At 37.7% G+C, this 27249-nt stretch overlaps 1 protein-coding gene across 1 annotated transcript in view; it reads right to left on the bottom strand.

The window, feature by feature from the left end:
* PPP4R4 (protein phosphatase 4 regulatory subunit 4) overlaps positions 1-17761 on the bottom strand; it is a 72186-nt gene extending 54425 nt beyond the window's left edge. The window contains 2 exon segments of the mRNA XM_013181821.3: positions 16838-16911; positions 17402-17761. Of these exon segments, the coding sequence (XP_013037275.2) occupies positions 16838-16911; positions 17402-17509 (182 nt within the window). The 5' untranslated portion in view covers positions 17510-17761.
* Between the last annotated feature and the right edge of the window lie 9488 nt (positions 17762-27249).

Below are 27249 nucleotides of genomic sequence, written 5' to 3'. Positions count from 1 at the left end.
TTTAACCACGCTCAAAGTAAAGCACTGTCTTTATGAACTGACTTTGTTTAATGCTGTAGCTAGCTGTATCGTTCAGCAAAAGTGATTTGCTAAATAATCATCGTTGAATCAACCACTGAAGTCTGTTTTGTATAATTTACTTTTACAAACCTAGAAGTTCTGATACATGGGATTACAGTGCTAACCCATCACCCCACAAGTGACATTATTTTCAGTTCAAGATTTCAGAATGTTTTGTTTGCCTAAATCTCCATTTGTTGAAAACAAACATAAAAGTTTGCCAACTTCAGTGAGTGAGGTATTAGTATAATATGAAAACACTCTTCAAAATCTTATTCTTAGTTTTCACAAAATGTATATGCTTTGGCGGACTGTGCAAGCACAAATCTAGCAACTTAAAATTCACCCGCAGACTTCAGCTACCTAGAAATTTCAGTTTTTCTTAGATTTGATATGGATTACTACTACAACATTTCTTACAGGATCTAGCCCTTTTCACAGTCATTCAGCATCGTTTCTTCCTCCACAATTTCTTTCATCCTGCAGAATATAATGGCTGCCAAGGCAAACTGGGTATCCAGATAAATATTTGTCAGTAACATAAAGGTGCCTGGCGCATAAGATTTACTTAGAGAATCTTCTCTACTTGTAACGTGAAGATTTTTATATAGCAGTCTTTCCTATGCAGAAGGGGAGAGACAGGCTTAACATTTATTAGGGACTACTCTTGCTAACTGAAAACTAATACTTCTACAAGTTTTTTATTTTAAAATTTTGTCTTTGATTGTTAAGTTCCAGGGGTTTGTTTGCGTTTTTGTTTTGTTTTTTAAGAAAAAATCCTAGAAAGCAGAAAAATGTCCTGAAATCACAAATATTAACAAATGATTTTATTTCAAGAAGAATGCTCATACACTCTGGTATTTTATGTAATCCTTTCTCAACACTGGTGTAAACCATATGTGAAATGCAGTAATTTTCTTTTTAATTCACGTTATCTACACTCACATTTCAAGCATACTTCTATAAGCATAAATTATGAGTGTCTAAACATCTATCTGACATATATTGTGTTAAGTATATAATAAACAGACCCAGTTCCACAGAAGGATCTGTCATTTTATTAAAATAACTTTCTTTCAGAGCTTTGGCTGAATAAAGATTTAGAAGCACGAGTTGTAGAAATATTAACAGTTTTGAACTTATATATATATATATATTGCAAGGGAGATTTTTATAGACAAAAATGCTGCAAAATTGTTTGCACATTATCCTCTACCATGTTGCAAGTGACAAATAAGAGTATCCGGAATCAATAGTTTTTATCTTATCACTTGAAACTATAAAGATATTTGGGATACCTTTTTTAAAGACAGTTATCAGATTTATCAAATTGTTTACATTTCTGACACAGTACAGGTGCTAAAAGAGAGGCTTCCTTTTGAAAAAATGCTCATAAAAGAATTAAAAAAACCACATTGCTCACTCATACATACTTCATTCCAAATCTATGTATCATTAACTATTTTATATGTTTATTATGTATCTTATGTATAAAAATACAATAATGGGGCTCCTAAGCCATATGTTGCATGTTTTTCACTGTCAGAACAACTTTTCAGGGTCACAGTTAGCTGGGTACAGCACGTAACAACCTCAAAACTAATTTAAGTTGTCCTAGAAGCCAATGGCCTTTTTCTGTGTGTAATTATACCTGGTAAAATTTGTGTACCCCATCATCCTTCAATATACATGAAATTTAGGCTACTATGCAAGATTCTAGAATAGGGATATAAACCAGGCTGTAACTAAGCCCAAGACTGAATTGGGCAAAGTAGCATCGAGCAGCTTTTCCCATCAACTGTTCCTGTCTCATTACCAGCCTTGCCAGGTCAAACAGAAAAAAACTTGTATTTTCATGCTTCTGTAACTTTGCTGAAAACAAGATGAATCCAAAAATGTAGCACCTGATTAATACTCATTTTAAATGAATTTGGAAGTCCCGATAATATCCCAGTATGACCATCTCCTTATAGCTGGCATTCTTAAGAGTTTTCTATCAAAAAATCACATTTCTCAAAACCACTTTTTCATTATCTTCCACTTCAGAACTATGTACCTTTGGTCATTTTAGAGCATATCTGAATCTGATCTTCATACATTATCTGAACATATACCACTACACATGAAACTTCTAGAGCAATTAAAATAAGAACAGAAATCCCCTATTTAGCTCCACAGTAGTTTTGTATTCATACTAACCCTGTTTACCAGGATCAGTTTAGTCAGCTGAAGTTTATTTGTTTGCTGAATAATTGTCAAAGAAAGAAAGGATTTCATACAGTCTTTTCTCTTCCTAAGCCAACAAAAAGGTAGTATAATGATACAACTTCACTCTTCCTAATATTACCAGTTTTTAGTAATCAGTGTCTAAACTCACAGTGAGAATATATTAAGCTTTCCTGCCTTGAACTTTAAGAAAAGTTTCAAGAATATAAGAAGTGTCTCAAAAGAACATGTTTTCTGTCCCAACTATTAGCCTAATATCAATAATACTATCTCCTAAGAGGTGTTTTCCTCCTTCTTAGGTGACTCATAACATATTGCATTTTGTATGGTCTCTGGGTAGAACATCCACCTTGGTGGTTTTTATTTTGAGTCTAAATTTGAAAAATAAAACCAGCCTCTTCACTCCAAGATCAAGATAGTGCAATTTCCAGTCCCTAGATGATGTAACAAAAACGAGGTAGTAGCTGATACTATTCTTCCCTCTGCCCAGTCTTCATCCACTGACTCATAATTTACAACTCTCACTTTCAGCAAGAATTGCCATTCCACACTATGTACTATATGATATATAGACTCTCCTGAAAAAGTGCAAGGTCTGTAATTTTTCTGCACAGGAAGTGTAGGGAAAAAAATTACACATGCTAACCAAAGCATTTTACCCTTCTAAGGGTAAATTATTTCTGCTGACCCAAATTTATCTTGTAGTCTAATTTAGGCACAGGATGTCTTTTCATTCTCCAACCTTATTTGTTGTATCACTATTTCATCCATAGAGATAGCTGTTTGTGGCATGAAAGGGATAAACACCTCAAGTGACCTAACAAGTACTAAAGTCTACTTAGTCTTCAACTTATGAATCGTTTAATTGAGGGGCATTATACACAACAGACCCAAAAGCTGTATTACTTATCTGCGTGTCTGTTTATCATGCATACTCATCCTTTCTGAACATAACATATTCCATCTTTTATCACTTCCTCATTGTTTTTTCATAGCAACCCTAATCTAACACTTGTGGAAGCTGATGAAAATCTTCTCATAAATATTTAAATATAAAGATACTTTTTTCTAGATCAAGAACATTTCAACCTCCCCTTTAGAAAATGGACTTGCAGTTCTAAACAAGAGTTCTCTATTTTTTCAAGATATATTGTCTGATCTAACAGAAGATATCACTCCCTTTCACCTTATCCCTTGCAATGAGTCTCTCCAAACATTTATTTAAAAACTAATTATGCTATACTAATTCCATCAGGAAACCATTATGCAGGTATACCATTATGCACATCGCAGGTTAGAAAAGCAAATGTTACTGGTCTGTTTGTCTATATCTGCATTGCTTCATTTAAAAAGCTTTTTATGTAAGAGTTTGTTTTAAGGTAAAGACGATGATAAGTCTGAGAAGGTGGTTGAGCACTGGAACAGGCTCCCCAGGGCAGTGGTCACGGCACTGAGCCTGCCGGAGTTCAAGAAGCCTTTGGACGATGATCTCAGACATAAGGTTGGATTTTCAGGGTGGTCCTGTGTGGAGCCAGAAGTCGGACTCGATGATCCTTGGGTGCCTCTTCCAACTCAGGATATTCCATGGAAAAAGCCTAAAATAACCATGATGTTCTAAGGCTTAAACACAAGTACAAATTTTGAGCCATCTTCCAAAAAAAAATTTAAACTTTTTAAAATAGATTCGTAAGATCCAGAATAACAAACTAAGCTGCTGCATCAATCATTGTCACTTAGACAAATTGTACATAAAACACACTTGTTACTGACTCACTTGACTGTCCATTTCCAAAATGACACAGAAGAATGAACCAAAAGGAAATAGAAAAGAGACCAATAGAGACATTTTAAGAAATGCTGAGTACAGGAAAAGTCAGTGAATGAATGAAAAGCAACAAGAAAAACAAAAAAGGTACGGGGAGACTGAACCCAAGGGTTTGAAGCTATTGCTCACAGCATTTTCATGCATATGCAAGAGAAATATACCTATATGTCTACCTGTATAATATCTAGAGAGATAGAGATACTGTAGGTAGATAAAATAATATGAACTGAGCTCCTGTTTCAATTTGAAAAATATGGAAGTAAAATTGTGAGCATTAAAAAATGCATCTGAAATTTTAGAAACTCTTTCAAAACTTTTGCTATAGATGCAGTTCTTTTTCTTCCCGAACAAAGAAATCTGATAGTGAACTCAGAATGACATCAAACCAATAACACTAGATTGTTATTAAACTACTTCTGTCATACTCAAAGGGCCTGGTGACTCAAAAGAAATAAAAAAAATTAGAAAACACAAAGCCATGAACCCTCATACAAGGTACCTTTTAGACAGGTTGGAATTAGTAAGCCTTGCTTGTTCTACCTCTGTTCATTATTCAGATATTTTCAAAAAGTAATGGACATCTACATCAGGCTGAAACAGTTACATGCATCAGCAATACAAAGTCATACAGCTTACTGTAGTGTTGCTCTCTCAACCCTCAGAAACTGACACAGATCAAAGGCAGCTTTCTGAGAGAAACATGCAAATAACTAAAAATTACTTCAATTTCAAGCTGTTGCTGATTCACATCCAGTCAAACAAGAAAGTGCTTTACTTGATTCATGTTCACTTTGGAAAGCAGGGTGAAAATCAGCTTCTTAATTAAAATGAAGAGTCAGAGTCACATTCCCTCAGAAATATACAATATTTCTTCCATTGACAGCGTACAGTTTGGACTGGACCGATAATCAAACCAGGTAACACAGTGAACAGAACGAACAAATTGAAGCGATGACAAGTCTGGCAGATTTCCACCTCTCTGGCAAAATAATTTCAAACAGTAAATACATATTATATATACAGATAATTCATCTGTATTTACATTCCCGATAAAAACCATTAAGAGCAAAACATAAGAATCCTCCTGCCTACCCAACTAGGTTTAGGTAATTATAACCCCAGGCCTGTCTTAATAATGTTCCCTACCTCCAAAATCACTACAATGATCTTAAACAGCCTCTTGTTAGACTATTTTTTCCCCTCACATACTCATATTTTAAATTATTTCTAATGGTACAATTATCCCAAAAAGAGTTTGACATTCTGCAATGGAAAGAATAAATAAAGCATTTTCCAGTAATTCCACCCACATTTACTAAAATTAGTTCAGAATCATTTCTGGAAGAAAAGAATCTCTCTTTCTTTTGAATGCATCTCAAATTTGCTCAGTTGCATAGCTCCTTCACAGGGTATCAGTTTTAACCACCAGAATACTTGGATTGTCTATTTACTATCTTAGTATCAATATCCTTCGATGGAAATAAAAGTAACATGGAAAAAGAAAAAAGTTACAGTAAAAGGCAACTACTGATACAATACTGTTTTTTTCTTTCGGTTTGTTCTTGTTCCCCCCCCCTCTTTTTTTTTTTTAACAGTACTAAGAGATCACTCAAAGGTATAGGTCAATAAACCCTTAGTCGAAACACGTTGTGGGATGTTATAGCAATGTATTATTCTTCCATGAATAATACTTTGATTAGGTATCTGATATGGCATCCTTGCAGATGGATATCCACAGGTGGAATTTAACTTTAAAAACTGCACACAGGCCTTAGAATTTCAGTGTAATTTCAGTGTGTTCAAAACTCAAAACTGCTGTACCACAGGACCCACACAGTCTTTATTGGTGTCACAAAGGCCATCTCAACTGGTATTCTGTACGTAGTCTCCCGGAGACAATGAGTTTAAGGCAAGCTTTCAATCATAGGGATGATGGCAAAGAAAAGGAATAATAAGATGTACGCACTTGAAAGGGAAATAATAGCATTGTGGGGGAATAATCAGTTTTCTGCATGTTGGACTCAAAAAGTGGGAGCAACAAAACATAAAAATACTAAGTATTTGTGTCCTTCACTAAAAGACATCCTCATTTATTCAGAAAGTAGGATGAAGTACTAGAAAAGTAAGTACTTAAAGTCTTCAGAATTAGCAATAAATAAGATTCAAAGATTTTGTTATCAATTTTATTGATCTAAGTACTCTCTAACATTGCTTAAAAATAGGTGGGACAGTTCAGGTGATCAAAGTGAAAGTAGATTTATCTACTCTTACTAGCTAATTTTTCCATACCAGTATGCACCTAACCGTTTAGAACAAAGTCATGGTGCAAGTATTTTATTTGCATATAATACAACAGGCACACAAGGTTCAGAATATACAAGCAACCCTTAAAATGCACCTGCAGTTGGCCTTACATGGTGATTAAAAAGAACAGGAAATAGACATACTCTTGGGCTAAACCCTGTACTAAAGAAGTAGGTTAATTTGTAGTCATCACTCTGATTTCCATTGATTTAGTATTTTACAATTTTAAAAGGCAAGAGTAGAAATAAATCTTGACCTGAAGAATGTATTCTACGTGTCTTGCTCCCAAAATGGTAGAAAAATAGGTACTCTAATCCTGAGCTTTTAAATGAAATTACTTAAGGGAGATTAACTGTTTGTAACAGAAGCATTTTGGTGCAAACAGCAATGAGGCAATGACTCATGTTTTGCTATTTAATATGGACATAAATCCTCCTCCTCAGAAAGCTCTGTTACAATTTCAGCAGTGAAAATGGCATCTTTTCTGTTTCTCCCTTCAAAGCCAGCATTTTTATCTTCAGGCCTGCACAATAATGTAAGTAATATTACCATGTAAACATGCATATTAAAGCAGAAGCCTTCACATTTCTCTTCTACATATGCTTATTCTGTCAGAGACAATACAATCAATTCATATTCACAGGGAAAACATGGTTAGCATTTTTAAAGTATGTATTTACGGCCCCTTGCCTAGCTTAATTTAAAAACACTGAAGCATTAAGGTTGTCAATGTCTTTGGCTAGTTTCATCCCCATTCGACATGCAAGGAAACTGAACCATAGACATTACCAAGCAATTCCAGGAGAAGGGCACATACTGCTTCAGAAAGTCATGCTACAAGCTGGTCAGCTGCACTTTCCATGCATTACAAGCAAAGAGTAGACCCCATTTTGCAGACCTAACCTCGCAAGCAGAACATAATGGTATTGCTGAGTGCAACAACACTCCTACTGCAGAGCTCTGCTTATACAAGTTGAGTTACCAGTGCTTCGACCCTGCTTGAATCCAACTTCCTGCTCTTCTCCAGCTGGTAAAGAGAATCGAGCTGGAGCTACACAGGCAACTTTGAAGAGCTGCTCTTTAATCTGAGCGTAAACTGTTCCAGTGTTTAACTGTTTTCTTCATTGTTCACCAACACTTGTCTGGGGCTGCTGGCGGGGTGAAGCAGGTATTGATGGTAGAAGCTAACTGATACCTGCCCAAATTAACTCACTGTTTTTACTTCAAGAAGTGTGGACTCAAGTCTTTTTATTTGGGACATAACTGACAAATCTGTACATAAAACTGTCCTGAGGAAAAAAAGAAAAAAAAATGCTCCAGGAATTTCTTCTTGTACCCTTCCTGTGCCCCTGGACTTTCACGGAAAACCCTGTGGCAACTTTTCCAATTTAATTCAAAGTTAGAGTACATTGATGTTCAAAAAAATAAAAACAAATTGCATCATTCTGATTTAAAATCCACTGAAAAACAAAACTATGTATTTTGTTTAAGTGGAAGATTTAACCTTAAAAATCTACAGAAAATTGCCATAGGTAAAACTGTATTGATCCACTTGCAAAGCCAGAAGAATTCTCAAACTAGACAATTACTGGAAAATGGATGAGGACAAGAAGGATGGATAAATTACTTTCCTCCACATTAGCAAGAATGTAAGATTACGCTCTTTGAGGCTGCAGTCTTTCTTCATTACACATTATTTTGACTCATTGATGCTGGGCACCTTTGTTTATATAAACTTACAAAAAACATGTCTAAAGTGCTACAGATACTTTCCTAGCTACTCTAAGTAAACAGTCAACAACAGCCATACCCCTGGTTAATGCCCTCAGCTTGGATTCATACACACTTAGAATGATGTAACTGCATTCATATCAGTTAATTTATCCCTGCTGCCACACAGCCTCAATCCAAATTTGTTATGCTATAGTAAACTTAAGAACAGTGGAAGAACAGTAAAGCAGACATTACAGAGATACACTGGGACTGAAATCACACTGCAGCATGTTTCTCTACGCAAAGAGTGTGTGATTTTGAAATTATACAGTGACTAAGAAATATTCCTAACACATTCTATGGAGAGAGAAAGTGGTAGGTATCTAAAAATCCATTAGTACATACAGGGTAGATGGGCAAGATATTTTCAACAGCAGTTAACAAGTTCAAGAAAGCACAGCAATTGCACTCAGCCCTGCTGTGAATTGACACGGCTGACAAGGAGTGACTCAGCTAATCTGCACATTGGAGTAGTACACATACGCAGAACCCACAGCCATGCGACAACGTGGAATAAAGAAACCTGCTCCCGGAACATCTGCTATCAAGATACAGGCGATTATATCCAGAGCCTCATACTTTTATTCCTCAACATTAACCCCTCCCAGGGCAATTCTTTGCAAAAAGAAACAAGCAGAAACATTGAGTTCAATGCAAAAGAAACTGAAAGTATAGAATTTAAATAAAAAAACTGCATCATCAACAGTCCATTAAAATAATAATGTGAATATGAAATATCTGGTACCTTTCCCTGCTTGTATAGAACTCTCAGCCAGAGGCACTAAGGTTTGCCTCAGACAGATGTATCTAAGTGATCTAGGAGAAGTTTCCAAGTCTTTTGTCTTTTTTTTTCCATTCTGGTTTATTATGACTCATAAAGCAGAAAGCCATTTTTTTCCATAGACAGTGGCGTTCATCTGATAGCTATAGGGAGTTCGCATTCGGTGGGAAAGACTAGCTTTTCAAGAAGTGCCTCCATGAGTCCAGCAAGGTTATTCATGGAAAGAGTAGCAACATCAAAAACTGCAGTGACTGTGATAGCCATGTAAAATTAGTTTTAACAGCTTGAAGCACAGGATTTAGGGAACTCTTATATCCACAGACTGCAAAGGCTAATGTTATTGTTCAGACTGGTCAGACCTCCGCACAGACTGATCTAGGACAGTAATTATACAGGGGAAGGGAAATCAAAGCCTAAGGATGCCAACGCTATTAATTTTCAAACCGTATCACCACCATGTTCAAATGAAAAGATTCTTGCTACTTTTGAATTGCTAGCCTAACTTTAAAAACCTTTCCCTGAGGCTATACCTCTGTCTTTGGCTAAAGATACCACTTACAGCATCAGTCTTCGAACCCAGAGCTATTTGGTTTCAGAATCTGAAGCTACTTTCTTTTTACGGCATACAATCCTATAATTGTGTATAATCTAAACAGTTGGTTCTTCAGCCTTAATATGTTGGGTTTTTTTCAGACTTTGCCATTAGACATCCTCACTGTAGAAACTGCTTCCATTTTCCTTTTCAGTTCATCTTCAAGACCTACAGAAAACTTTTCTTATACAAAAAGCTACCTCTGGAAGATTAAATAAGATGTCCCTTCCCAAAGTACTAAAACTTCTAAATGAACAAAGGAGATGAGATCTCCTTGAATTTCTTCATCTCAAGAACCATCTACATTCCCATCGTGCTTACCCCGGTATAAAAGTCTCTGCTTAAGTGATGAAGTAATGCTGGTTTCTCCTGTATAACACAAAGCTTCAGACTGAAGTTTGACTGTCAATACAACCTTACCACTGTGTATAACCTTACCACCGTGTTGGCATTTAGACCACCACCTGGTGGAACAAAGGCAAAAACATTGCTAAAGTTATCCTAAAATTAGGTAAATAAAACTGTTCTACAAGTATACCCCAGACAACAAGGATTAATTTTAAGTCTTGACAGAATGATTTCTTGTCACATTCCAAATCATTCCTGTCATAGCACATCAACTCAGGCATAGACACAGACCCAAGCTTGCAGTCCTAGTTCCTGAAGTCCTTAAATTATAATCTGATTTTCACCTCATTAAAACAACCTCACCTTTATGGAGTGTGAAAACGTGAACCAAGACACAATGGAGTGTTACCTGCCTTGGTTTGTGGAAAACTGGGAGTATGTCAAAGAGCTCTGAATGCAAAAACATGTGAAGTGGTGTATCAGCACTAAGAATCACTATGCAGAAGAGTCTTAAAGTACTCACACAAATGACAAACATCTGTCAAATCCCTGTCACTAACAGTGTATGCTACTATCCTGACTCTCTTAAAACTCAAGCGTCTACTACAGGTTTTGGGGGAAGAGTAGCTGGACTACTATTCTCTGCTGCTTCTACCTGTCAGCAGAAACTGAATTTGAGTCAGAGCGCAGGGCCATGAAACCATCACGTCATGATGTGTGAAGGGCTCCCAACACCTAGAGTCAAGTAGCCCTCAAGACAACAGAAGGAGTCACTGGCAGACTGCAGTCACTATACTACGGGGCACCATCTTGTGACAGTGTTCTCAGACTTACCATAAATGACCTACTCTTTGAGGGGTCTGTACGTTGTGTATTCTAACACTACATTTTGCCACCTCTTGAAGTTTCCACTGGATGCACCTTCAGGTCCTGAAAAAACTAGCACAATGCTATTATCTGGTGCCAAATCAGGCAAAGGATACAAAAACAAATTAGTAATATTGAGCAACCATGAGGATAAAAGCTCCTTACAAGTACACAATGTTGTTATGAACAGTTGGAGCTTTCTAAGGAAGGTGATACAAAGGAGAATTATTGTACTTGCACATTAATTATGTGCCATCTCAAAATGAGCTGTGCAGCTGTTAAGAAGTTATTTATTAAGTGACAGTGTTCATCTAAACAAAAGGAAAACAAACTCAGTCTCCTGCTGGGCAACATGCTATCCCCGTACAGGATTTATCATGTAGAAAAGACAAAAAAAAATTGTAAATACTTAGCTGGATATTCCTATGTAGATCTTTTCTAGGAGAGCATGACAAGGTTCTCTGAAGACAATAGAACAGGTTTTAGATATTAAAAAAAAAAACACAACACAGTTCTTTCAACTGTTTCAACTATGAAAAAGGGCAACCACACAGCTACCTAGTTTCTCATTATTATCTCACACCTGAAGATGATCTGAAACAAATTTAATTAACACCTCCAAAGTAGAGGTCGTCAATGCAATAAGGAAGAGCTACCACTGCCCTGACATATCACAGCTCTCACACAGACTTCTAGAAGTCCATTTAATGTCAAAGGGCTCATTAAATACACCATAGCTGATACCTTACACTCTCCAACCATTTCACTTGGTACTTAGCTTCAAAGACTCAGAGCATAGACTCAAGATTAGTGTCACCTGATCTAAATCTGTTCTGCTATTGATGGAAGAATGATCTACCAGGTGTGACCCCCTCTCCACTCGTGCTCCCACTTATACTAGCATTTAGGAGTTGTGCAGTTGCACATTTTATTGGAAGGGAGTACCTGGAAATGCTAAAATTACTGTCAGTTCCCTAATTGGATTGAGACTGCACGGTTGCAGTTGCAGGAGAGCTGGCACACAAAAAGCATCACAAACATGCAGTTGCACAAGGAAAGGAAAGAAGAACCACTCTTTCTGATACAGCAAGAGCTTCATCCAACTTAACTTCACCATGAAACTATACCAGGAAACCTCACCTTCATTAATACCATAAACTAATGAAATCTACTGGTAAGTCTGACAGCCATTTCATCTGCTCCAGAGCATTACTCCCATTCTGCTATCCACTTCTCTTGGGTCTTTTTTTCTGTTGCACAAAGTACTGGATGACTGAAGTGATCTGTTTTAAACCTAACCATTACTTTCATGGTTTAGCTCAGGAAAATTCCCCAGTGGTCTTGTGAGGGAGAACACAAGGGCTAGAACAGGGAGATAACTGGCAATGACATCTTCCTGCATTGACTGTGGCCTGAAAGATACAAGAAAAATGAAACAGATTTTCCTCTTTTGTTTTTTTTTTTGTTTGTTTGTTTTTGAGGTTTCTCTGAACACCTTACTAAGGTATACTGTGTACATTTCCAGCTGCTTCTTTAGCTGTAGTTTCAAATCAGCAAGTGTGATCAACAGACGTATTTGCACAAATATAAGTTTTAATAAAAGCATGTGACTTAACATTGTTTCAAAAGAATATATGTACACTTTTCACTTTAAGGAAGCAAAAATATCTACTACATATACATGAATTAATTTGCATGAATTAATTTGCATAACAGAGTCAAGGTCATGCAATTAATTTATCCATCCAACTAAGTGAATCAAGAGTGAAATTTCTATATAATATAGATTGTAATTAAAAACAAGACATTATTACCCTGAGCATAATTCAATAAAGACTGAAGAATACAGCTTGCAGGTATAGTTGGTAGAATTATTTTCCAACACGCTTAATGTGACAGTTGGATCCTTCAGTACACTATCTAGGCAACAGGACCATAAATTCAGAAGCTGTATAATCTTTTATATTAAACAATGTTTATATTTGAGAACTAACTCCTAGAGTTATATTTAAAGGAAAGTTTTCATTTAATTCAAAAGCTGAGTTGCTTGCCCCTACAGAGCAAATAAAAATCTCAAACTAATACCATGAAGACTACAAACTAAAGGAAAAAAAATTAAAAAAAACTCTAAAGTACTAGTTAGTTGTTTTGATGCTCACAGTTAACAAAATATAAAGTGTAAAGAGACATTTAGAATTTAAGAATACTCTAGCTAACCAAAGATGGCTATGATAAAGTACAACTTTTTTTTTTTTTTTAAATAGAAAAGTACTAGGTTTATAAGCATTGAATTCTTTCCAATCTAGATAGAGTATCTATTGTATTGTCAAAAACTGTGCTAAAGGTTTTGGAGGGGGACTGTATTGTTTTCTGAACTGGGAGATAGATTTCCTCCAAAACCAAAGTACAGTATGTTCCCAAGAGGGTGAATAATTCAGTCTTCCACCTTGATAACTCATTATTACCCTGTTATTTTGAGTATGACAGAAATGTCAAGGCCTGTAAGCTTTAACACTAAGCAGGCACAAATAAACAAAAAGTAGCTGAAAACAAAATAATACAATACACACAACAATGCAAAACCCCCTAGGGAAAGCTATCAGAAAAGCCTTCAGAAAACAAACCACTATACAGCGTGCACGCTAGTAAATATCCCTGAATCCAAACCAAATTGACATCAGACAAACAATGCATACTTAGCTATTGGCTTTATGCCCTAAAAGCGTAAGTTACAGTAAGACAACTGAGAGTAAGTGCTGCCATTAAACATCAGCAATCATGGAAGCTACAGGCAAAGGTTCATAGCACAAATAAAAATTGATGTCCCTGAGCCGCTTATTGTCACTCTCCTGGCACAGGTCACAATGCCTTGAAGAGTCAGCGCAATGCACAGCATTCAGTTGGCTTCAGTGCAAAGTCTAGCAGCTTGTCTTAATCTGCTGATGTTTTTCTATGATAAGCCATCAGTCTTGATGCTGACATGGATGAGATAAACATGGCTGTTCTGCCCTCTTGGCTCTTCTGTAGGGGGAGCAACATCGAAAACTCATTCAGAATACTACTCTGGCGTAACCCAGCAGAACACCAAGCATTCAGGCTAAAGCGCTAAAACCTAGTTCCTAGACATTTAGATGCCTCTCCCTCTATAGGCACTCAAATCCATTTGATTTCAATGGTAAGTTCATAGACATCTGACAGCCTGGTCTAAAGAAGTCCAGTTCCTCAACCAGAATTAAGGTTAATGGAGATTACAACGAGTGACATTCTTAGTTAGAACTTGATCAGTCTCACTGCAGAATGTTACCTAATTAAAATTGAGTACTCTCAGCAACAACAGTCTGGAGCTGCAGTTCACCCATGCTTAGGTCATATTGAAGTGACTCTGGCCACCAAGAGAGCTACTGAACCCGTTCCTTTTGCTTGCACAACTGTTTCTGTAGCTACACGATGAGCCAAACCAAGGAGCAATCTATAGTACCACTGTCAAATGAGAAGTAACAGAAGAGACAAAAAGAACAAACTGCTGAAACTGATATGAGAGCTGTGAAACGAGCATCTCCTCACATACGCTGTAGAGCAAGAATCAGTCAAAAAACCACAAACACACGTTATTCAGGTACTAAAAACCTCAGAGAGTAAAAGGCTGTGCTGTTCTCTCCAACTAGGATGTCAACACATCTATTTTCAGACTACTATTGTAAGGCTTCAGAAGCAGATATGTAACGGGGGGTGGGGATTCTACTAAACATAAAACAGCTCTGCGTACAAGCAGCCCAGAGCATCCAAGTTTAAGGGTGGGAAAGAAAGGCTGGGAGTGGGTTTTGGGGGGAAAAGAGGCTAGTAAGTGTACAGAAAGTGGCTGCTGTTTTTTTTCCTGTTTAGAATGAGAGCCATTACAACATGAGGACTCTTTTTGGACTTTCACAGAAATTAATTACTAAGCATTAGCTTTGCTGTATCATACAAAGGCTTCACTCAGTATTATTCAGCTCCACTGTGCTGTACAAGAAACACTGCTTTAAAGATATCCCCCTCAGTAAATTAAACGTCTCCAGCTCGCAGATCAGAGTTATATAAATAAGTGACAACATAAATATGAATGTGCCACAACATTAAATATTTCAATACTACTTGTAGATACCGAAGGTAATAGATTTACTTTATTATTGTTTTTGCAGGGTATTTTTGTTTATTTGTTTTGGAGTTTTGTTAAGTATATGGATTTGGCATCCTCTCCAAATGGAGCACAACACATAAATCATTAACAATTCATTTCAATCTCACTAAAGGCAGTTTTCCAGGGGGATTTTCAGAAACGGCAGTGGCTTTATGGATAACATCAAGGAGAGTCCCACATAAGGGACAACCTGAACGAAGGCAAATAATGCATCTGTGTGATAAAATGAGGCATGAAAAGACCTGACTGTCATTACTGTCAAACAGGAACAGGCAGAGATATTGTATTATAATAGATGAAAAAAATACCAGACAAGCCAAAAATATATACCTTTGTGCATTACATAAAGGATACTACTCATGTTACAGGCAGCTTTTCAACTCTGCTTATGCCCTACTTGATGGGGGAAAGGCAATATAAAGCAAAAGCTTCCACTGGATTAGTGTATTAACATACCTGGACAATCACAGCAAGTGATTGCCTTACGAAAAGCTTACCAAGCAGAGATGAAGCTACCTTTCAGCAATAAAAGACTATGCAGAGGTAAAAATGAAAACTTCAACACAAGGAAATTAATATTATGTCTCCAGAACAGCTGTTCAAGTAGAGAGAAAGCAGATGAAGATGTCAAGAGAAGTTCAAGGCCAGGTTGAAAAGCAATTAGTAAGATGAAAGACATGAAGTAGAACCTTTTACCCTTTAACAAGGCAATGATCCAGTAATGATATATTGCTAGAAACATGATCTTTAATTGAGAAAAGAGCAGAAAGAACAAAGAAATTTGCTGCCACGGGGCTAGGGGGAAGTCAACCATGCTTCCTGCTGTGAGGTAAAAAAATGAAATTGATGTGCATCTTTCCAACGATATGCACCACATGCGAACTGTTTCCTCTGAATTTCCCTAGAGTCAACAGACTACTTTGATTACAAGTACTACTTGCAAAACAAAAGTTTTTAAATCCAGTATTTAATAAGGTTTGGCATTAAAAATATATATTTTTTTCAAGAGTAGTACTAGTGGACAAAAAACACTGAACTAAAAATAATTGCACAGACCCCAAGAAGGGAAAATTAAGGCACTGGGAATACGTACTCTAAACACTGAGGACAGTAATAGACTAGAAGAGCACTTAAAATAGCAGAATAAGCAAACTGTGAGGAATCTGCAGCTGTTTCTCCAATTACTAGGTATTGTTTAAAAATGAATATGCAAATCAAAATCCTTCAGAATACTTGTACTCTCAACGATGACTTACACAATAGTTGAAAGAGATCTGTATTTTAACTATCAATGTTTAAGTTATTCCAGTAACTGCAGATAAATACTTTAAAGAACAAGGAGGAGGTAAAATGAAAAACCAGAACACAGGGAAGCATTAATATAGTATCTTCCACAGTATTTCCTAAAGACAACTTGAGAGATCAGTTTTGTATTCTCCTCAGAAAGCCCAGATTTATACAGTATGCTCAAATAGCTCTGCTACCAGTGTGTGGTAACTGCTCATGCCTTAGAGCAAATACGAAGGCATCGAACGATTGGCATCATTGATGTTAACACTCAGGGTATCTTGCAAAATCAGCTGCAGGGGAAAAGAAGATGAAGTACTAGTCAGTGTTGGTGAGGGCCATATTAGAAACTCAGAAACGTTGGTACATCTACACAGGCAGCCTATTTATGCAATATAAAAAAAAAAAGAGAGAGAGAGAAAAAAACTACAGTACCTATTTTTATCTTGTTTATACAATCAGCGTAGAGGAAAGTAAAAACTACTACTGCAAGACAGAAAATAAAAGGAGCGAGGAGTAAACACACAAGAAAAAAAATAAAAGCTATACATAACCATGAAGGTCAGTAATGTTTGACAGTAACATTTTAGGAAATACCTGAGTAGGTAAACAGCCCTTTCAATATCATTGAGTTCTTCATCAACTGTCAGTCTTTCTATTTCTTCTGGTGTCTGTCAAGCGTGAAATAGAGATTATGAGTTTACAATGCCTTACTATTTCCTCATTTTAATCTTCTTAAAGCAACCCCTTCCTCCCCACATCCAGGGACAGCTCCAAGAGTAATTTAAATTTAATCCTTGAAATCTCCAGCTTCAAATTGAGTCAAATAAATGGTTCACCGGGAAAAGCTGGGAGGTAATGGAAGTACAGCTCCATGCCAGGCACTACCGCAATTAATCACTGAAAGGAAAGTATAAACAAGTCGCATGTAAATTAATCTAAAGACTTAAGTTAGTCTATTTTTTTTTGCAGCTTAACAGGCTTATTCCGAAAATATTAAGTCCCTGCTGTATGGGACTCAAGACTGTTTATTCCAGGAGGAAGGAAAGCAAGCTTTAACACCCGGGTGCCGGGCAAGCAGCCCGCCCGGTCAGGTAGCCGGGCACAGCAGAGACAATTTCACGCGGCTCGTAAAGCACCGTTCCCCGTCGGAGCAGATACCTTCAGACTCCTGCGGACCGGCCTCTCTATAATAGTTAGCTCCTGCAGGTCTTCTATGTATCCAAACAGACTGCCCTGGCTAAAATCCATCCTGGAGAAGAAGACCATCGGGTGCACGCACCACCTAGAGCCTCTGGCGAGGCGCCGCTCCCCCGGAGGCTGGCGGAGGAAGGGCCGGCACCGCGCAACGCCCCCGAGGAGCGGCCGCGCCGCGCCCGCCGCCGCCGCCCGCCCGGAGCCCGGCCTCAGCGCGCACACTGCGGCAGCGCCCGGTGCCCCGCCGGGCCCGGCCCCCGCCGGGAAACTTTCCCCGGCCGGGCCGGCACCGGGCCGGGACAGCCCCGCCGAGCCGGTCGCCGGGGCAACGCGGCGCTACAGCGGCCTCCGCGAGGCAAAACTGCTGCCGAGCGCGGCAATATCTGAACGCGAGGAGGGGGCGTAGCTCGATGGCAGCCCCGGCCCCCTCAGCGCTCAGACACCGGGGGCTTGTTCTTGTCCCCGTCCCCCGTCCCCTCCCCGGGGGGTCCCCGCCGCCACCGCGGCCTCCCCCGCCGCGGCTGTGGGCCGGGAGCCCCCCTCACACCGCCCGCCCCCGGCCAGGTGTGCTCGGCCGTGCGTCGCCTCCACAGTGCTCGGAAGGAGAATGACACGGGAGTAAATCTGTAAAAATTCAGCATTTAATGTGAAATGCCCTAAGCAGATTCCTCCCCCAGTGAATGCTTTCAAATTAATTTCATTTAAAGGAGGAAGATAAAAAGAAACCTTTGACATACTTATCAGGGAACTGTGAACCTGCAACAAAGACATCGTTTCCACTCTTCATAACTTCTTATTCCTCATCTTTGCGGTCCTTTTCCTCAGCCCTGGTACAGGAGCTCTTCCTGAGGCACGCAGTTATGACTTGGGAGCCTTAGGACTGCCTCACAGGGTGCATTGGGGGTACAAGGGAGAGTGTTTGAAAATAAAGGTATGCCACTTTCACCCCTGAAGGATGGACAAATAAGCATGGAAACGCTACCTTTCTGAAGAACTTAATGTGACAACGTCTTTGGAGGTGGGCTGCCAAAGCAGAAAGCATGCAGGGCGAGAATCAACAAACACAACCGCACCTGGCGCTCACCTAGCCAGGGAGTTCTCCGGGCTTTGAGACAGTGGCCTTTGCAATTACTGCAAAGGAAACAACCAAACAACCACGTTCATAACAAACAAACAACTGTAGATACTTTACAAGAGCTTATCTGAGGACTTCGTAATATTTCACTGCTGCTTTGAAAAGCACCCGTGACCCAACAAGTTTTGTTGGTAAAGATAACTCCAGAAATTGTAAGGATTAGACAATATTATGTAGCCCATTGCCAAGAATTTGATTGACTTTTATGATTGGTATCTCAGCTTTTATTTAGCAAAAAAAATAAATAAATAAACGTTATGCGTTATTTCTCTGTGTATTGGATAGGCCAAGACCTGTGCTCAGTTAAGCCGCTAAAACAGTAAAGAATTAAAGCATCTCCATTATTTCAAACGTACATCAAAATTGCCAAGAGAAAAATCTGAACCAAAGTACATACAAAAATTAAATAATTAATTGTTATGTAACTGAAAACTGAAACAGTCAGTGTTTTCAAGACATTGTGATGAGCCAATGTGTACAACCAAAAACACTATTTTGAACATCTCTTTTGCATAATCCTTTTAAGTAGGGAAAGTTATCAGACTGGAAATTGATAGCTACCAATGTCCTCTCAAAGTCATTAACTAACTAGGCAGAAATTAAAAAAAAAAAAAAAAAAAAAAAGAGAGCTTAATAAAATGTTCTCAAATTCAGAGTTCCGACAACCAAGACATCCAATGGTAAAGTATTACGAAAACATCTTCAAATCCTAATCTTAGTCAGAAAAATCCTTTCACAAGTTTGTTCACAGCCAGTTTGTAATTTATTTCACCTTGCAAATAGTTCTCATGAATCTTAAAGGTCTTCCGAGAGCAAAGACATTTTCTTTCATGTTCCTTGAATTAGGAGCTCACTGCAGTTTTCAAGTCAGGTATTTCAAAAGGCAGTTTTAAAGACTGAGGCATGTTGAGTTTAGCTTTATGATTAGGATGTTTTTTCATATTATACATTATATAATTTTTGTAAGCCACAAAAGAAAAGGCTTTTTTATAAAGGTGCGAACAAGTCCCTTAATGTCTTTAAAAAGCTGTGCTTATAACTCAGTCCGGGCAACATTACACATGCGTAACTCCTGTCAATTTTAAAATCAATAGATATGTGAAATATGTTTATAGTAGATATGTTTGTAACATCCTGAAAATGTGAAAAGCAGAATAAAGATGAGATTTCTGTTAATTAAATACCAGACCAGAATGAACATCACAGAAGGAATTAACTTGCCACTATTCAACATACTTATCTCCTTTTGACCCACAAATTTGTTAGATAGGAAAAAAAAAAAAAAAAAAAGGCTTTCATATTTTGTTCCAAAATTACATATATATGTTAATCCCCCCAGTAGTAAAGCTGCAGGCATATTCTTCCCAAATGGTCTTTCATTCTCATCTGTGATGAAAGTCACGCATGATTTCACTTCCACTGCTGCTGCTTTCAGCTCCTCCCTTTTCCACTGCTCTCGCAAATAAAGCTTTACTTCCAGCTTCATTCTCAACCTTGTCAGAGCTATTGTAATAGTATGAAGTGCTATTTCATACTGCTTTTGTGAAATCCAGAGTGAATTGGGACCTCCATTTTAACAGAGGAGCTGTGTAAGCCTGTGAAGTCAAAACAGGGTTGATTTTAAATAATCCTTCATTGACGGAGAAAATTGCAGAGCACCCGGGACAATGGCATGCATACCTAACTGAAGGAAGAGAAATAGTGTTATTTATGTGTTCTACCGCAATAAACTGTACGTGCAATATGGATGATGACTAAAACCAAAGACAAGATAGTAGGGAGGACGTGGCTATTCCTCCAGTACGCTGGCTGAATCCACAGACCCTTGGGTGTATGGATTTACCATGTTTCATACATGTGCAGTTCTCCTTTGCTGCCCAGCAGCTGGGTGTCGACATTCTGGAAACTGCCTTGAAAAAGTTGCAATTCTTTACTTTATCTGTCACATGTTCCCGAAGAATTAACCTGTAAGTAAATTATTCCCAAAATTCAAAAATTCAGGAGGTCTCAACATGCATTGCAATGCCCATGTCTGCTGAAATTTGAAAGAACTGGTTTGGAGGATATAGAAGGACATGCCAAGAAATGCTTTCAGACAAAGTGTATGTACTCCACATTAAAAGCTAGTATTTCCATATGCAAGGGCCAAATCAATAAAGGAGGAAAAAAAAATCAGTAGAATATATTTAGATTATTTTGTAAAAGAAAAAAAAAATGGGACAAAGCACTTTTTCCCATTTTCTTGGCTTTTTTTAACATATTTTTAATTTAGACTATTTTTTAGCTGAATATTTCCTTTCAAAATGAAGACTTTCCTTAAAGGTCAAAATTAAATTAAATGTTTCATTCTGTCATTTCCCCTTTTTCCTGTTAATTTAATATTAAAAGTAATAATAAATGCCCTTTCATGCAGTACACTATGTAAATTAGGCACTGCATAATCACAGTTCTGTTCAGGACTCAACCCCTAAACTGAGTGTGCAGAAATTTGATTCAATCTGTTCACTACCACCAAGAGACAGCCAGAGCTGTATCAACTGTTGCCAACATGTCCAAATGAACAACTTCTGATGGGAATGGTTTTATTTATTTTATTTTATTTTATATTATATTATATTATATTATATTATATTATATTGTATTGTATTGTATTGTATTATATTATATTTATTTCTACAGTTCAACAAACAATTAAAAAATGCAGCTTTAATGTTCAACCTAATGCCTTTGCCTTGCAAAATAAGATTTCTTATTCCATTCTTACTCTAAGAAAAAATGTGTCCATGAACAGCTATTCTTCAGAAAACCTCCATGTCAAGGCAAACCTGTAAGAACATTCCTCTAAAAGAACCACGCACAAAAATCCGTGTCTACTTTGGAACAATGCTTGGAACGTAGCATACACAAACCTCAGCAGGAAAAAATATTATTTAGCATATTTTCTAGTTTGTTGCTAAGAAACTGTTGCTTCATTTTCCTATTGCCATTTGCAGAAAAATTCTGATTGTTCATTTGCCACTTTGGTCAACTCTTTGTAACAGCTATATAATTAAAAAGGAAAACACTAGAAAGTACTCATTGTGCTGTCATCATCTGTACACTGGTCCCCATACTCTCTCCTATAATTTAGTGCCCTCCAATAATATAAAAATAAAATAAAATAATAATAAATATGTATTTGTAAGATTATAAGCTGCATTCTTCATATCTTTCCATAAGAAGAACTACCAATGCCCTACAATGTCGAATCCGCTATCCACTCTCCAAAAGTAGTTAATTGCTCTTGCATGAAGACAGAGTAAGAACAGAAAAAATACATTTATGTATGTCCTCATTCCAGGTATTTGTAGGATTTCTGATCTAATACTAGCATCTAATAGCATATTACTTGATGAAATTTAAGTGAATTATTTTCTATTTTAAAAAGAACACTTTTTTTTTCCCCCAGGTTTACTATTTTTTTGAATAGATACATAAAGCAGAATTTGCTTACATTTTAAAAAATAGGAACACAAATGGTAAAAATCTCAATAAAGTTGGTTGGATATTAGAAAAAAATTCTTCACTGAGAGGGTTGAGAGGCATTGGAACAGGCTGCCAAGGGAAGTAGTTGGGTCGCCATCCCTGGAGTTACTTAAAAGACGTGTAGATGAGGTGCTTGGGGACAGGGTGTAGTGGTGGACTTGGCAGTGCTAGGTTAATGGTTGGACTTGATGATCTCAGAGGTCTTTTCCAGCCTAAGTGATTCTATGATTTCATTAGGGAGTTCTATATGATATTGTATCAGTTTTCTCAACCCTTTACAAAGAGCAGGGACCTGAAAACATCCCTGGAACTAGTAACGTGGATTAAACAATACTGGGCGCAGTAAAGGGGCTGGAGCTCAGCCCAGCCCAGACACTCTTTGCAGGCAGTAAGGATGCCCGTGCCCCAGCTCGGGAGGTTAAGTGGATTTGTGTGTGTGGACATGGTGAGAGAGCCTCAGAGCCAGACTGGCACTGTTAATTTCCTAACACAGAGGTAGCCAGTGAGTCCAGTTCCTTGCTATGACAACCATGAACACGATCTGTCATAAACATGTCAAACTTTATATTAAAACTAACAACTTTTTTGTCTTTGAGTAATCTTTACTCTCTGGTTGCCATAGAAACTTCAGATTTCCTACCTAAAATTACTGTTGGCCAGTTTATCGGGTTTCTTCTTGTGCCAGTGTTGTCCTGTACTTTAAATCATTCTTCCCTTCCTGTTATTTAAAGACTGTAGTCATATCTATTCTAATCCTGGGTTAAAACAAGCTAAGGTGAGCATTTAGTCTTAACTCCTAAAACAGGCTCTCCATTCGCCTCATTACCCTTACTGTCCTCTGCATCTGCTGCAGTTAGACTTCACCTCTCTTGAATAAATGTGACCAGAATGACAAATGGTATTGCAGAGAGGAATTTCAGGGAAGTAATTCCTTCCATGAAGAACTCTGTACAGGAATTAGCTTACCAAATATACCACATTGGCAGCTCATAGCTATCTTTTGATCAATTAATGCATGAGGTCATTCTTGTCCACAGTCTTCTAAAACTCATTAACTCCTATCTTAAAGTCTGAATTCTCAGTATTAGCCTTAGCTGAATGGTGCTGCACTTCGTGGGAGTAAATTCATCCCATTATTCTGGTCCTTAAAGTCCTTTCAATCTGACTGGTATCATAATTCCGCTCTGTATTAATAACCTTGTGTCATCAGCAAATTTAGTATTGTATCACAGTTATTAATGAAATAAGATTAGTCCTTAAGAAACTCCTTGAGTTAACTCCCTATACCTGATAGGTTAATTTATCAATATACACACCAATGTGCTCCTACAAATAAAATATGCATTTCCCTTCCATCTTTAGCCAACTCCCTTCATCTCAAAATTCTCATCTATTCCTCATTATTAACCATTTCTCATATAGCAGACATTTTGATGGTGTCCAGATAGATTAGATGAACTATACATTTCTGTCCATAAAACCATTTCTCTTTTCTCCCTTCTACCCTCCCTCCCAAAAAAATAAAAATAAATAAATAAATAAAAATAGAGAGGTCAAGTAAAATAGCCTGATTTCCCATCTCCTCTTGACTCACCAATACAGGATTTTATTTTATTCCCTACTATCTTCATCACTTCCTTTGTTATTCTTTCCTTTAAGATACATTCTGAAGTATCTCTTGCATCTGACTATACTTGCAACTATTGCAAACGTTTCCCATGTCTTAAATGAAGGCCTCTCTGCTATTCTTCAGCCACACAGAAAAATCTTCACTTTGATATATCTGTACTTGAAAAAGTCTTTGCTATTATTCCTACTGTTAAATGTGCCAATACTCTTAAAACTCACGCCTGGAGATTATCTTGCTCTCCTGTTTTTATAAGTGCATTAGCTGAAGAAGAAGCACTGTCTTTGACAAAGCATCCTATATAGCAGAAATGTTTCACGCAGATTAGTAAGCAAATCAGCTGCAAAGTTAAAAGAAAGAACAAAGAGAGAGGAAAAAAAAGAAGAAAAAAAAAAGAAAAAAAAAAAAGCAGTGTAGGCAAGGCAGTATATGTTTTCAAATGAGGTTTAACAACAGTGGAGAGACATAGGACAAATGTTCCAGAATACTGTAGAAAACAGAAAGAAGAAACCATCCTAAAATTCTCTCCCAGTTAACAGTCTATCTCTCAGATTATTATTTTTATGGTGCTCTGTCTTAATGGATCTTGTCAGTCCTAGAAAGATATTGAAGAACTAAATAAGGGAACAAAGGTGTTGAGCCCAAGAGAACCAAGAGTTTACCTTCCCACTTCAAGGCCAGGGCGACAGCCTCATCTGAAATTCTATAACAGAAAGACAGAAGACCAAATTCTACAGCCTGCAAAGCACAAGAGGTTTCAAGTACCCCAGTGGCCAGTGGCCACATATTCTTCATGTGCAAAATGTGCCTTAAGGTCAGTACCAATATAAATCATTACATGGTGACATTCTTTTATTAGCAGAAGGGGCTATTAAGATTCGTAGTTACGCAATACTGATGTTCCCACAAGAGAAAAGGAAAAATCAAGAAATAAGCAAAAGCATTACAGACTTGATTACTAAATGAAAACCTACATCAGTCTTTCACATGCAGATTCAGCTGTTCCTGGCACTGAATGTAGTTACCGTATCACTTATCCCAGAATTAAAGGTTAAAAAGATCTCTGGCTTGACCTACCCTAAGAGAAGTCTTCTGTATTTTATAAAACATCAAAATATTAATTCACAAAACATGTAATGTATAATATATAATACCACATAGTAGGGCTTAAACCATGATCTCAAGGCTACTGATCTACAAGTTTACAGTTGGGATGGATAGAAGGATCTGTTGTCAGCTAAAGGTTTGTAATAAAGACATCAATATTCTCACTTTCTCTTGGACCCTCAGACATATTGGCCTAAATCATTTGGAAATTATTGATAAAATAATAAAATATGTACGTAACGACATGAGTTATACAAACATACAGCTGGTATGGTTTGCAACTATTACTAATACACATTATTATCTTCAATTCACAATTTCCTGGTATTTAAATAACTGTTGATCTAAAGAAGTCCTAGGAGGAAAAGCAGACCTTGAGAAGCTTTGTTTGTCAATGGCCTTTTAACCAACAGCTCACTTTGCACTGTCAGTAATGGAATTGTATTCACCAACTGCTTAACATCTGACTTCCAGTTATGACAGAAATGTGCACTTCTTGTAGATAAAGGCTTCTCGCAAAACAACAAAGCTGTGTCACTGAGGTAACAGAGACTCAGGAAGATTAATGTTACTTGAAAACTAAGAAAATGTTTATTTCCTTTGGTTATGCCTTTTCAAAGCAACTCAGAACATTAATGCCTTACACAAGTTGATGCCATGGTAGTAAGTAAGAGTTGCCACCTCTTATGCAGACTGTTCTGAACCTCCAACCTCATTACAAACTGTCATATGCCTTCTTTCAAATTAAGATTTAGGGACTGTAATTCTGTCTCTTTGTCTACAAATAGTACATAGAAATACTGATTAAGAGGTCAGCTGCATCCACAAATGGATTTTTGAGGAATAACCAGAATACTCCTATCCTCTGTAAAAATATGTCCATAACTACATTAAAAAGCATAATTCAGCATAGTTTGTCAAGTCATCATCCTGTTAAAACTTTCTTTCAGGACAGATCTACAAACTGAAACTATTTAAGGCCAATATATGGGTAAGAACTCTACTGTCCACATTTGTTTATTCAGAAGCCCACCACATCTAAATTTGAGAGTAATTAGTCTCTTTTGCTTCTGAGAATTTGCTTTTGCTAATATTCAGTAAAATAAAAAGAGATAAAGTGGAAACAATCTAAACTAGCGAAATTTTCAGTGTTAAATTTGATTCTACACAATTTGGATGGAAAAATACTTTTCACGAAGAAATGCATAAAGACTGCTGAAACCCCCATTAAACTTAGCTGGGAAGATCCAGTCACAGCTTCTACCAGCTCGCTAGCTCTAGCAGTCATCAGTATCTCCAGTTCAGTACTACATAAATAAGGTTTGCAGGTTAAACTATATCAAATCCTGCTCCCTGAACTCACTTCAGGACTCTCATTGGTTTCAACTCTTTTATTTCAGAATATGAGGACAGAGCAGCAAAATTCATATGCTCTTTAGCATTGCTTATGAGTATATGAATTGGAAACAGCTCCTCACGTTATGCATTGGCTGATATGTTAATAATGGTTATTTGGAACTGAAACTGTCCTTGAAAACATTTAATGTGCTTATTTCTGTCCTTGGCCTTAACACATTAGAGGGGAAAAAAGAAAAACACTTCCACTCTCCCATCTTGTCACACAACCAGGAAGCACCTGCAGATACCACAGAGAAGAAATAATTGTAATTGCTGCTGTAATTGCACTGTAATCTACCGCCCTAGTCTTGCCTACGTTGAAATCTCCCATTTTTTTCTCTCTTCCCCATGTCTCACAGCAAAGAAGCCGTTCAGAGCATCTGCCAATCTTTCAGCAGAAATAAAAATCTTCCATTATCATAGTCTGTAATTTATGATGTCCTCTTCCTACACCAAGCTGAAGCCACCAGGAGCGCTGGATGACAGAGGAGGGAAGAATCACGCCGTGACCTCAGCGGTGTGCTTGCTTCGGGAGCTGTTTGCAGCTTTCCTCCCAACCACATTACTTCACCCACATTCTGAACAGGGAATAATAAAGAACACAGTAACGCACAACCAAGCATGAATAACAAGGCTTTTATTGAAAGAGCAACGCTGATGACATTCAACCTTAGGTGCTAATTTCAGAGTTGAAATTTAAGACGGCCTCAACGCATTATTTCATGAATGAGACATACTAGGCACATAATGATGCTGAAATAATCTATGGAGATGATGATTATGTTTTGAAGGAAATTTTTCAGTGGCAGGAAGGTAAACACATTTTCTTATCCCTCCTCTGTCAGAACTCCACCAGCACGTCTCATCAAGCAGAAATTAAGCAAACACCACCACAGCCCCTAACGCTCTGGGGAAAGACGAAGCCAACCCCTGACGGGAAAAGGGCGGGGCCTCCCCGGCCCCAGGCCCGGCCGCCCCAGCGCCAGCTCCCGCCCCGCGGCGCGCATGCGCACACCCCCC

The sequence above is a fragment of the Anser cygnoides genome, chromosome 5 (assembly GCF_040182565.1).
Source record: "Anser cygnoides isolate HZ-2024a breed goose chromosome 5, Taihu_goose_T2T_genome, whole genome shotgun sequence".
Lineage (NCBI taxonomy): Eukaryota > Metazoa > Chordata > Aves > Anseriformes > Anatidae > Anser > Anser cygnoides.
This window is presented reverse-complemented; position numbering and strand designations above follow the sequence as displayed.